This window comes from Apteryx rowi, unplaced genomic scaffold, assembly GCF_003343035.1.
Source record: "Apteryx rowi isolate R43461 unplaced genomic scaffold, aptRow1 scaffold_492, whole genome shotgun sequence".
NCBI lineage: Eukaryota > Metazoa > Chordata > Aves > Apterygiformes > Apterygidae > Apteryx > Apteryx rowi.
This window is the reverse complement of record NW_020450752.1, coordinates 140,629-153,411: the sequence shown is the minus strand read 5'-3', so window position 1 is coordinate 153,411 and position 12,783 is coordinate 140,629. Positions and strand designations below refer to the sequence as shown.

The window sequence follows — 12,783 nt, the reverse complement described above, 5'->3', positions numbered from 1 at the left end:
AGCACCGCCTCCAGCCGGTGCCGGGACCATGACCGGTACCGGACCAGGGCCCGGAGCACCAAGGTGGACAAGTCGCTGTTCAGGGAGGCCCAGGTAAGGGGGCCCGGGAGGGGACACCACCGGCTGTCCAAACCCCGAGCAGCCCCCGGGGAGAAGGGGGGGGTGGCGGGTCGCAGCTCCCACCCCGGCACGCTCTGTCCAGGGCGTTGCAGGCATCGGGATCCTGCTCCCCAACTGCGGGGTGCATCTGCCCCCCCCGGGGCAGGGAGCTCCCTGGGACCCCTGTCCTCACACCTCTTTCGTGGGCCCCGAGCCCACACCCCGCTCGCTCTAGCTCCGTTATTGGACGGGATTTGTTCTCCCTTTCCGTCCCACTGACAACGCCGTGTTGCTCCTGCAATCAGCCCTTTGCCAGCCCTCCTAGGTTAAATCCTCATTGCTCGTACAGAAGCAGTCCCACGCCGTGGGCTGTCCTTGCCGGCCCTCTCTGAGCCGTTCCACCTCCCTGGAGTCCTCTCGGAGCTGAGGGGACCAGGACTGCATCCAGCTTCAGGGCCAGCAGGGACTTGCACGGTGGCAGAGAAAGATGTCCTATCCAGCTCTTATTTTCCTGCTAATTCCTAGCATTTGATACGGTTGTTTGGGTTTGTTTTTTTTTGATGTTACTGAGCGGACGTTGTCATGAACCTGTCATAACCCCAAGATCACCTTCCCCGGTGGTAACGGTCTGTCTGTCTCAGAGCGTCGCTGCCAAGCTGGGCTCTGCACAGAAGGCTGCGGTGGCCACTTCCTTCCTTCAGTGTGCAAGTGGGTGAGCCGCTGTTTCTGCACGCAGAGGCGCAGCTGTGTTAATTCCTTACCACATTGTGGGAGACCTAGGTTCAAGTCCTCCCTCGAGCAGGGAGGGTACAAAATCCATCCCTGCCTTCCAGGAGAGTGCCACAGCCACCAGACTGGAGGCTGCGTGTGGCTCCGTCCTCGTTGACGCCACTAGAAACACCTCACTTCTCAGAAGATAATTAGTTAATTACTGAGACTAAGCAAGCTTAGTAGTTGAGACACCCGGGTAAAGGAGAGGAGCCCGCATTACAGGGCCTGTACGTTAGACAGTAGTTGTTTAATGTGGGATATAAAAAGAGTCTTTGGACCAGGGACTGGAAGCTTCCAGAGCAGCCTGTGGCCAACAGATTTGGGTTTTCTTCTGGGAGCTATGAATTCAATTCCCTTGGATACAAGAAAGAATTGAAGCAGGTCTCTGACCTCCTGGCTGAGTGCCCTGGTTGTTGAGTTAGCAGATAAACAGAGAGCAACAGCTCTTTCCTCTCTGGTTCTTGTAAGGAAAATGCTCACTTCCTCCCCTCTTGTACCTCTGCTCTCCCCTGGCTGTTGAAAGAAAGCTGAGGGAAGAGCTCCAGACTCTTGACTCTGAGGTGGAAGATGACATTTTCTAGTCAAAGTGACCAGGGCCTTCAAATGCCGGAGAAAGGTGATGTTTTAGGCAACCTCCCCCCACCTCTTCTTTTCCCCAGTTCCTTTATTGACTCTCCCAGATGCTTCCCCACTTGGCAGGTTGGACTTATGGCTCCCACCCTGCAGCCTTGAGCTCTCCCCACCCTTTTGTATTGTCTTTGCTTTTGTCTTTGACACAGGCTGAGATACAAGGACCGGGCTGCAAATTTGGACACTTACTGTATTTAGCCCAACGCTCACTGTCTCCCTGGCCAATGAGATGCAAAAATGTTCTTGTCTGGATGCGCTCCGCAGGAGCCGCAGGGCTGCTCGCCAGCTGCAGCCGGCAGCCTGAAGTGGCCGGTGGCTAGCTGCAGCTTGTGAGCGGCCCGTAGTGTTCAATACACTCATTTCTCCAAACACGCACCAAGTGGGTGTGTGTTTGTGGCTGGAACTTCCTATCGTATAGCTTTATCGCTTAGAACAAAACTTTCAGAAAAGACTTGCCAAAACCCACGTGGCTTTTCTAAGTAATCAGAGGAGAGGAAGAACATGCATATTGAAATTAGCTCCAATTTGAAATTGGAGGCTGTACAAGCAGTTCGCTTGGTGGTGCAGGAGAATGGGAGTGTGCACTGCAAATGATCGAAGGTCTGGGAGTCTTTGAATTCACGTGCAAACGAGTACCTTGAAACACTGCCAGCCAGAGGAGACCAAGGCAGGTTAATAATCTGTTATCTCAGAGGCCTTCAAGGTAGTTATAGAAAATGTTGCAATAATCATCTGAGTGCTAATTATGTTCCTGGAGATGTGTGATTGCACAGACTAATCTGCATCTACTCCTAGGGGTTCTCCTGGCTTTGAGGAAAACATAAAGGCTTGATGCAATGAATAATACTATTATCTTTGTTTGTAAGGGTGTTTCAGTGTTAAACCCTTTAATTCAACATTTCACGCTTGGGGCCCACAGTGACTGATAGGTAAGTGATTGATATTGCTGAGAACTGAAACGTATAAAAGGCAGGAAGTTCCTTACAGAAACTCCTAGGGCGACACAAGGTTAGCTGCACTGAGTGGCTGTACCTACATCCCGGCTTGATTTCTCTCGGTCTCAAATTTTGTGTCTGTTAGATGAGCTAAGCCTGTTCTGTTCCCTATAGATGGAGCATTGCATGCTCCCCTGTCCTGGGAGCCAGACGTCTTCCCCTTAATCTGCATGTGCCAAGGAGCTGATCCTGGTAACCTGTTCCCTTGAACTAGACAACAAAGAGGGGGAACAGCATCTTACTGCCCCAATATCTGCGGTTGCGGGCTATGGAAGAGTCCTTGTTTCAGGATCACCAGACTAGTAGGATGGAAATCTTGGCAGCAGGTTACCAAGAAACTGTGCTCAGCACCAGCCTGGTTATAGGAGATAAAGCGTTTATTCTACCAGCCGCATAGAATTCTAAAGCTGAAATAATAAATAGAAGCACAAAGAAAACCACACATCTACTTGCACCTCAGATTAGCTCTTGTGGTTCCTTTTACCCCTGTGGTATAGCCTCTTGGGTAAGGATTTAGCTGGGAAGCCTACGCCTGTGGTTGTACTCTTGGAAGCCATCCTGGCTTTGGGAAGCCATACCTTGTACCTCAAAACCGGCTGTGTCAGACTCAGCTCACCTCTTTGGGGATTGTCTAGCTCCATTGCTTAGTGAAGAAGGAGCTTTGCTTTCCCCAGCTCTGCAAATTGCTGTTGTTTTGAAAGTGCTCCTGGGGTATTCTCTCCTGCCCAGACAGCCAACGCCGCTCTGATGCTGGGCTGTGCCCAGCCAATCTTTACCTCAGGGTGACATAGGCTGCGTGTTCCTGCCTTTGAGAGAGCCTGTGACCCAGCCGAAGGGCTGCAGTTCAGCAGAGCCAGGTGTATTCAGCATTTGCGGCTTCCCTCAAGGCTGAACTGGGCTGTGGCAGTCCCCACAGAGCTGCCAGAGGAGATGTGCATCGAGAAGGGCTCTGTGTGCTTTCCTGGGGCTGCTCCCAACCCTGCCRTGGGCACCTCGCACCCATCCGCAGTCTGGCGTGGGCAGAGCAGGCAACAGGAGCACCCTCGGGGCCTCCGAGTCACCCTGGAGACTGTGTGACACCTCACTAGGTGGCAGTGTCTGCTCGAGCAAAGGGACCTGGACCAACTTCAGGGCAGGTTGTACTGGGAGGGCTGGTGTCTGTCCAGGATCCAGCGCTGGCAAGCCAAGAAGCAGGTTGCTGTCTTCTGGTTTACTGTCCTGCAATAGTCGGACCTCAAGGAGTTCCCCGCTTCCCTCTTGCTAGGACTCTTCTGCTCGCCCTTGGTGAGGTTGACTCAGTCTCACTTTATCTCTGCCGTGTTTTTCCTGCTCTTGCCAGAGCCCATGGTGTCAGCAGGACACAGGTACCAGTCCCCACAAATAAGGAGAGGGGAGACTGCAACTGTTATCAGCTCAAGTTAGGTGAGCCAATGCTTGTGTATTTGCTGGGTCTTGCCCCAGAAAAGTATCTGTTACCTGGTTGTTTCCTTCAGATTTGAGTAAAACAGGCTAGAAAGACTGGTGCCCAAATTTTTAGATTAAACCTAGTGCTGCAGGGGTAAAATGGTGTATTTTCAATTCTCTCCCTGCTCTGGCCAGGCCCTTGCAGCTGGGGCCAAGTTGAAGCTGATGCTGCAGAGGCAAAAACTACCTCTCTTGCCCAGACTTCATTGAATTTGGTAGTGCGACAAGGTGTTTGTCAGAAAGCATCACGAATGCTCTCTGAAAACTGAGCTGACAGAAGTCCGTGGCCCCGTCATATCTCCAGCCCGGCATGTGTCTGGTGTACCTCTGTGCCCAGCAGTTAGGGGGAAGAGAGATGGGTACAGGGTGGTGGTGGCAGGGAGCAAACRTCACTCTTCCTTGCAGAACCTGCAGCAGTCGCGCTCTGGCAGCCCCATTGCGATCCTGCGGGATGTGCAGACTGCTCGGAAAACGTCATCCGCTTGTGGGCACAAGCCTGAGACCATCCGTCTTGTCACCAAGGACCTCATCCGTGACCTCGTGTAAGTCCATGCCTGAGTGTCAGCTCTGAGGAGCTTTCAGGAACTGGGGGCCCATGTGTCTGTCATAGCAACGTCTCTGTGTGCTAAGCTTGTCACGCCTGTTTGCAAGAACGTCTCAGGGGAGGAATGAACAGCAATGATCTGATATGCCTGGCTTGGACGGCAGTGGAGCTGGCAACGCTGAGCACTAGACGTTTTACAGAGGCAGTGAATCATCATGAGAACCAGTGAAAAGCAACATAAAGCCGTAAAGCCCTCTCAGCAGCCAGAAAAGCTCTTTTGGGACCAAATAACTCCCCAAAGAGGCAAACTGCCCTCCCTCACCAGTCAAACAATTCCTCCAGTGCCCTGATACTGAAAATCCCCATGTGGGAAAGGCAGGCTGGCACTGGAGTATCATCTGTTGCCCATGCGCGGCAGGGAGCTGTGTTTCTCTACAGAGATGTTTTATAAGCAGGGCTGAACTGCAAGAACCCCGGTCCTAATTACTGCACCTCGTTAAAAGCCTGCAGCACATGTATAAGAATAAGGCCATTATCCTGGCAAGATCCAGTTTAGCCTAATTTTTACCTCCCTAAATTTTCTTTGTAGTTGTAGCTCTGTGCAAAGTTCATCTTCACTTCCTGTTTGGAACTATAATGTAATGCTCTTACAACTTGTAAAACAAACATGGGATCTGTGCCACAGATAGCTTTGTTTGGGGATTTTTATGGAGAGTGGAATGATAGAGCCACTGATTCAGGTTTTCAAGACTGGTGGCTTATTTTGTATGCTCCAATTCTTATTTGGCCATGTTGATGGAGCTGAGGGCCAATTTCCAGATGTGCTGCCCAGCCACAGCCACAGCTGAAGCTAATGGAAACTGTTTGTGCTGGTTTCATTCCTGAAAATCAAGCCCTAGACATCTCGAGTTGGTCACCCAAACATTGAGACAACTAAAGTAGTGGCCAATGTATCATTACATTTATTACTGCCGTTGTTACCATTAGCCATTCTTTAAAGCGTCCCGGAATCCGATGCTGTGATGCAGTCACTCGAATGATCATTATGCAGGTATCTGTTCATATTCATAGGGGTGGATGAAAGGTGACACATAATAATAATGACTAAATTCTTAGTCCTGAACATCTTCAAAGTACTCTATGCATTTTGTTAATATGTGCTCCTGCACCACACGCGTCACCATGGTATCTGAGTAATACAAAGAGTAATTAACTCCCTACAACTCCCCTGGAAAACAGCCCCATATTATTATCCACATTTTTACAAGTGGGGAAATGGGAGCACCAAAAGCTTCAGTGATTTCCTCTAAGCCACAATGCGAGTCACGTGTAGGGTTCATGACTTGCTGCTTGGCGTTCGTTCCACTAAACTTTGCAGTCTCCTGCAAAGACACAGTGGCTGCTGGAAGGTCACCTGCCAGCACTGGGAGGGGAGAAGGTGCTCTGTGTTTGGGCAGTGCAGCATTTCCTATTGTTGTGCCAGGATGGATTCCTAGGACAATAGAGCCAGAGCTAAGCTGTGCTGTGCAAATCTGGAGCCTGACCAGGCTGCGTGTTATAAAACAGAACAAAAAGACAGCTTTTGCTTCCCAAAATCTGTCTGGATGGAACAGAGGTTTCAGGCTGAGAGGGGACATAAAGGGTCAATATGGGTAAGCTTGTGGTTTCCTTCATTGTGGGTGGAGAGCTCAGCAGATGCCCACTGCACAGTYTCAGTGACAGTCTGTTTAGAGGCAGGGATGAGTAGCAGGTCCCACTGGAAAAGAGATCAGGGCTATGGTCATACTTTCTCTAAATGAAAGCTGGCAAGGTCTGAAATGCTTTCAGCATCTTTTATCAGGGCTGACTAGGCCCATGCTGAATGTTGCGGGGTTTTCATGGGAGGTTTCTCGCTGCCCTGCCATGCMTCCTGTCCTCCACGCATCACAGCATGGTGCAGCTTTCACTGGACTTTCTGTTTCTCCCTTCTCCTAGACCAGGAGAATCACATCCCATTCCTCACATTGGGGGAGCCTGCAGCTCAGACACTTCCTGCATTGCTCTCAGATGACTCCTAGTTGCAAAGTCGTTCCTGTAACCCCTTGTATTGGCAGTCCAGGCAGGTCTTGCTGCCAGGCGGGAAGATCAGTGGGTCAGGGAATGGAGGAGGTGTAGGAGACTCTGTGCCATTGACTGATCTCTCTCTGTGCCCTGCTTCCTGTGCCACCAGTGTCCCTGCAGAGAACCCAGCAGCATCCCTTGTTATCAGCCTGGAGGATTTCCAGCGCATTAAAGAAGCATCTCGAGTCCTGACCAAGGAGGAGCRTGAGGCCAAGCTGGCAGCCCTCAAAGCAGAGAAGAACGCCATTCTAGTAGGCATTTCCCCTGCAGTCCCTTCTTTAGCTGCTTGTAGACAGATCTCAGGCTGCTGGTAGAAATGGATGCTCCCAGGTAGAGCCAACCTTTTGGGTCAGACACCCCAGCTGGGTGCCAGCTGGAGCTCTGATCGAGGACCATGACATTTCTCCCTGCTCCCCATGCCTTGTGGTGCCCCGGTCACTGCTCGGCCAGGCAGACTGCTGCCAGAGGTCACCTGAGCCAGCCATGCAGGGGAGGCTGCCCAGCTTGAAATCTCAGATCTCCTCGGAGCCGCTGTCCAGCCTACGAAGGGCTGTGCTGGATTCCCTGGGTTTGCCTGGTCTGCGGCTGGAGGAACCATCCAACACTGCTTGCATCTACCAGCTCCTCAAGCTGTCTGGCTCTGCTGTGGTCCTGGAGGCTGTGATGAAGCCTCTGTGCTGCTTTTCTGCCACTTCGAAGGTGTAGCGAGGCCTCTTGATGCTCTTGCATTGGAGKGAGGTGTCTCCCTAAGCATGTGGAAAGGGGCTGCCCAGTCTTTGTGCCACAGCTGGAAGAGCCTGCTGTGCTCCTAGGCTCCATGTCTGCAACACGATGTGGTTGGAGTGTGTTCCTTGTGAACAATGTTTCCCCCACGGCACCCTCAGGCAGGTTCAGCACAAGATATGGTCACCCTTGCAGAGCTGCGAGGGGTGGGACTGCCCCAGGAGGGTGTTCGGCTTTCAGCAGCCTTGCCTGTCTCCTCAGGAAGCAGCGAGTGAGCGCAAGAACGCTGTGAAGCACAGGGCCATCCTGCAGCAGAAGAAGAGCAAACTGAGTGACCTGGAGGAGGAAGCGCGGGACCGGGCCCAGCACCTGCTGCAGCGGGCAAACAGGATGCGTATGGAGCAGGAAGATGAGATCAAGGAGTTCAGCGAGGTAGGGCCAGGGGCTTGCTGCCCTCCACTATACTTCCCCACCATCACCCAGCATCGCAGGACCTTCTGCCAAGCTGGGACCCAGGTGCTCTTTCTCTAGCAGAGTGGGGCGATGTAAATACCTGCTGGTTCATGGGGCTTGGGGCCAGCTTTATCCAGAGTGGGTGCAACACTGGCAGCATTAAGGCCTGCCTGAGCTGTCTGCTAGAACAAGCTGCTGAGAGCCTCCAGCAAGCTTTGCTTGCCCACCAGCAAGGAGAAAGACTTCTGGCACCAGGCTGTGTTTGAAATAGCTGTATGTGCAGAATGGCTTCATGTGGTACTAGTAGCACCCAAACCTGCTCTCCCTCCTTCAGTCCTTTTGCACCTGAGGAACCAACGGGCAGAGATTAAGGAGGCTGCCTCAAGACCCTCAGCCACTTCATGGCACAGCTAGGACTAGATCCAAACCCTGCTCTACCTGTCGCTGCCCTTGGCCTTTCTCTCCTTCCCTTTTCCACCTCCTCTTCATCCATAAGTCTGTTCCTGTTGCCATTGCGGAGACCAGAGAGGCCTGTTGTCCCCACAGCTGATCCTGAATGCCAAGTGCCGCATGATCCGTGACACACAGATCTTGGAGAAGCAACTAATTGCGAAGGAGCTAGAGGAGGAGGAGAAACGCCTGGCCCAGATGATGGAGGTGGAAAGACAAAAGGCCAGTGACAGACAGGAGGAACTAGAACACAAAAGAAAGCAGGAGCTGATCAGGTTAGTGAAAGGGTCCCTCTTTCCCATAGAGGCATCTCTCGTTCCTCCCAGGCCTTGCACAGGAACTGGGATAACCTCTGGCTGCCAGCTTCATGCCGCACCTCCCACAGTCACGGCAGCTAGACTAGGGAGCGTCAGGCTATAGAGGGGCACTCATAGCAGCTGCTTCCCCTGATGTCTGTGCCAACATTTCTGCTTCTGACAGTGGGGCTGAGCCAGAGAGAACCCTTTTTGCCTCTTCTTTACAGAGGAAGGCAGGAGCTTGTGAAGCAGATTGAGCAGAATGCAGAGGAGAGGGCTATGAGAGCTGAGCAGCGGGACCAGGAGGCTCAGGAGATGCTGGAGTACTTGAAGAAGCTGCAGATGGAAGACTTGAAGGTATGACAGGCAGAAACCAGTGAGCCACTGCGGAGTAGAGGGGGCTGGAGTTAGATTTTCACCTCTTTGGAAGGATGTCCCAGTGCTGGGTAAGTTAGATTCAGTGTGTGGAGACAACAGTCAGCAGACTTAAGGCTCTGGTCTTTTGGAGAAGCTGTAAGAGACATCCTTGGAAAGTGAACTTGAACCAATGAGCCCTTCATCAACCTAAGTGTTGTTGCTGGGCCCTAAGGAAGGTGCCAGGCAGCTGCCACAGTGAGGGGCGAAGGGAGCACTCTGGGCTGTGGCTCTTTCCCTGTCACCCCTCCAACCCTCTGCCTCGCACCTTTTTCAGGACTTGGAGCAGAAACATGAGCAGCAAAGGAAAATCCAGGCTGAGATTAAACGTATCAACAATGAAAACCAGAGGCTCAAGGAGGAGCAGCTCCAGCAGGAGAAGATGGCAGACCAGCGGATGCTCGAGTATCAGAGGCAGAAAATGGTACTAGGAGAGGGAGAGTCAAGATGGCATCACCAACCCCTGCACAGAGACATCAGCTTTGAAACCTGCTGTGCTTCAAGCGAAGCAGGCTGATAGACTCTCCAGTTTTGTCCCATCCCATCCTGTCCCCCCCTAGGTCCTCTGCAAGGACCTCAGTATTTCTGCACCTATATGAGCTGGCCCATGTGGTCCATATGTGCTTTGGCATAAAGTACATACTCTGGGCACCTGTCTGCATGCAGTGCTGTATGTGAACACTGTGTACATGTGTGTATGAATACTGGGTGTAAGACCGAGTGTGTGCACATGTGCTCGTGCTGGCATAGATCCAGCAGACAGCAAAGGGAGGGAGTTGCCACAAGGCTCTGTCCCATGTAGGCACAGGAAGCTGAGTTTGAAGCTGAACAGGAGAGAATCCGTCGGGAGAAGGAGAAGGAGACAGCACGCTTGAGGGCCTTGCAGGAGAAAGCCCAGGACTGTCAGGCAGAGAAGGTGAGCAGCTTGGTGACTTGCGCTTCGCTCCCATGCAGGCCTAGCTTCTCTCGCCATCTCCCTTGTCTCCACTCCAGCAACATGGAAGCTCTCCTGGATGTGGTTGGTACACCTGGGGTGTTGCAGGTCCAGGCCAGCACAGAACAGTGCTGTCCTTGAGTTGGGCACTAGCTGTGAAGGCCTCTGGGCCAGAGGCAGGATGGAGCAGCCAGGGCTGAAGAGCTCTTCACCTCACCTGTGCCTCTGTGAGAGATGGGAAGTTCAGGGAAACTTCCTGAAAAATATACGGCAGCTTGTTAAACCAGCCCCACCACCCCTCAAACCACTGAGAAATAGGGCAGTAGGATCCCTTCATGCCTCCCAACACAAAAGAGCTGCAGGTGGGGAGCTAAGTTCTTGCTTCATCACATCCCTTTCCCCAGATGTACTCCACTGTTTGCTAGGAGATCCCTGCTTACCCTCCCGAGAGGTGAGCGGGAGCGGTGCCATCTCTGTGGCTTTGGGAGAGAGGCAAAACCATGGATGGGTTCTTCCATACTTCCCCCCCAAACCTGCCCACCCACTTGTCTCAGCTCTGATGTTGATTAGTGTGGTACCATGGGCCCTCCAGCCTTACCACTGTCCCCCCCCACAGGATGCACTGAGGGCCAAGCGCATCCAAGAGGCTGCTGAGCGAGAGTGGCGTCGGAAGGAGAAGGAGGCAGCCCAGAAGAAGGCAGAAACAGACAACAAGCTGAAGCAGAGCCGCCTGGAGCAGATTGCCGCGCGGGAGCACAATGTGGCCGTGCAGGTGCAGCAGGACCGCAACGATTTTGAAAGGATCCTCAGGTAAGATGGATGCTGCTAGGAGCTCGCTGGCAGGATGGCCAGTCCCTGCCTTGCAGAGCTAAGAGCTGCATGAGCTCCTGGTGACAAAAGTCAGCGCAGTCCTTGTAGCTCTGGCACTGGCCAAGGCCCAGCAAGCAGGCTATCGAGGTGGCAGGGATCACACCCAAGCAGGGGCTGGAGTGGGGGAGCCTTTCATCTGCCCTGAGGTCTCCCCTAGAGCCCAGCAGGAGCAGATTGAGAAGGAGAAGGCAGAGGAGGTGCAAAGGGCAGCTCTGCAGCTCGCCCATGCCAATGAAGTCCGGCRCCAGATGCGGGAGCATCAGCAGAAGCTGGTGCAAGAGCGGGTTGCTGCCTTCGAGGAGGGCCGGCGGTTGCAGGAAGAGGCCCGCCAGCGCAGTGAGCRCCTCACCGAGCTCAAGCGACAGAAGATGCAGGAGCTCAGGTAAGACACCATCGGCGGCCACTTGGTTCCCTGGAGCCCGTTTCCCTACATCGCAGTAAGTCCTTCCTGGCCTACCTCTATCTCCTAACCTTTGGACTACCTCCCAGGAAGCAAGAGGTTCCTTCACATCCTCTTCAAACAGGATCTGTTCCAGGGCCGTGCTCCTGAAGCCCTAACTCTGGTGTAACTCAGGGTGGCTGATGATTTCTCTTCCCTTTCTAGAGCCTCTGGCATCCCCGAGAAGTACTGTGCCCAGGTGGAGCGGAAGGCTTTGAGTGGAGCAGGTGCAGCCCCTGGTCTGGCTCAACCATGCAAGGAACAGAGCACTGTTTCCCCAGCAACTTAAGAGTTTCTATTTTCTTCGATTGAAATTTTATAAAGGGAGATATTTATGGAACGGTCAGTGTCTTTCATCATTTGCTTGCTTTGGGTTCGCAGGCTGGGAGTAGCTCTATGGCCTGAGTGAGTCCGAAGGCCCGTTGTCTGATCTCCCTCCTGCTCCCAGGGAGAATGGGAGGCTGATCCTATATCCGTATCCCCACATCTGGCAGGAAGAAGGTGTCAGAGGCAGACTATGTCCTCAGAGGGGGCAGGAGCGTCCCCAGGCCCTTGGTTTAGCTGCCCAACATCTGTCAGCATCAGCACCAAAGCAAACTGAAGCAGCCTGGGTATTTCCAGCCCACGTGGGGTGGCTCAGGCAGGTCTCTCATGAACCAGGTGGGCTGTTTTCCATGCATGCGGCCTTGACATTGGCTCACCAGGGCTGCCCACCATGGGTGCAGGGCTGTCACTGCCACCACAGCTCCATCAGCCCTGGAAGTGTCATTTTCTCACCTAGATTCACCTCTAGGCTCTGCTGCAGTGGCCTTCTCCAGGGGCAAAGCAAAGAAACCAGAGCCTGATGCAAACATTTAAAACCAATCTGGATGGAGAATAGCAGCTGCTGAGGCAAGGCAGGGCCGAGGGCTGGGTTTGATTAATTGCCAGAGCAGCTGAAAAATAAGGAGAGCCAGCAAAGGTGAGACCGCCCAGGGCAGGGGGACAGCTTGGAGGACTCCACTTGAGCCTTGACACTGCCCCAGGGTGGATAAATGCAGATGAGGAAATGTCACAGCCTCTCGTTATCTCTTCCCTGTCTCTTTTCTTCAGCTGCTGTGTGTCTCCAAGTAGTGATGGAGCTGGGCACTGCTGGGCTGTGAAGTTCATCTTGGTAAGGGACATGCACTGAATMCACATCACTGGTGCTCCAGGGCATGCAGGACAGATCTCCACCACCTAAAATGTAGTACAGGTAGTCAAGGAACCCAGCCTGAAGCATTCCCCAGCAGCCACCATACTCTCCAGGTCCCCTTGGGTCTTTGGCGCTGACAGGCAGTCCAGAAAGTGTCTGCGGTGCTCAGTGCCAKGCTCGACTGCCCTGCTCTCCATCGCTGTCAGTATCCAGGTCCTCAGAGCCTGGTGACCACGCACCAGCCATGTCACTCTCGGTCACTGCTTCGACCAGGAAGTCCCAGCCTTGTTCTAGGCCAGGCTCAGCCTGGAGGGTTTCAAAATCACTGCTCCTGTCTCACAGAGGGTGCTCTGACCACTGGCGAGAGGCTCACCAGGGTGGAGCGGCTTCCCCACCCTTCCTGCRCGAGCGGGGCGCCCCGTGCCGA

General features: G+C 53.3%; 1 protein-coding gene across 1 annotated transcript in view; it reads left to right on the top strand.

Annotated features, from left to right (window-relative positions):
* CFAP45 (cilia and flagella associated protein 45) overlaps positions 1–12,342 on the top strand; it is a 15,413-nt gene extending 3,071 nt beyond the window's left edge. Inside the window, exons 4-15 of the mRNA XM_026079124.1 lie at positions 3–93; positions 4,365–4,501; positions 6,713–6,854; positions 7,588–7,758; positions 8,326–8,504; positions 8,753–8,882; positions 9,217–9,363; positions 9,742–9,855; positions 10,490–10,683; positions 10,901–11,125; positions 11,348–11,524; positions 12,275–12,342. Of these exons, the coding sequence (XP_025934909.1) occupies positions 3–93; positions 4,365–4,501; positions 6,713–6,854; positions 7,588–7,758; positions 8,326–8,504; positions 8,753–8,882; positions 9,217–9,363; positions 9,742–9,855; positions 10,490–10,683; positions 10,901–11,125; positions 11,348–11,471 (1,654 nt within the window). The 3' untranslated portion in view covers positions 11,472–11,524; positions 12,275–12,342. The remainder of the gene's footprint in view (positions 1–2; positions 94–4,364; positions 4,502–6,712; positions 6,855–7,587; positions 7,759–8,325; positions 8,505–8,752; positions 8,883–9,216; positions 9,364–9,741; positions 9,856–10,489; positions 10,684–10,900; positions 11,126–11,347; positions 11,525–12,274) is intronic.
* Positions 12,343–12,783: the final 441 nt, after the last annotated feature.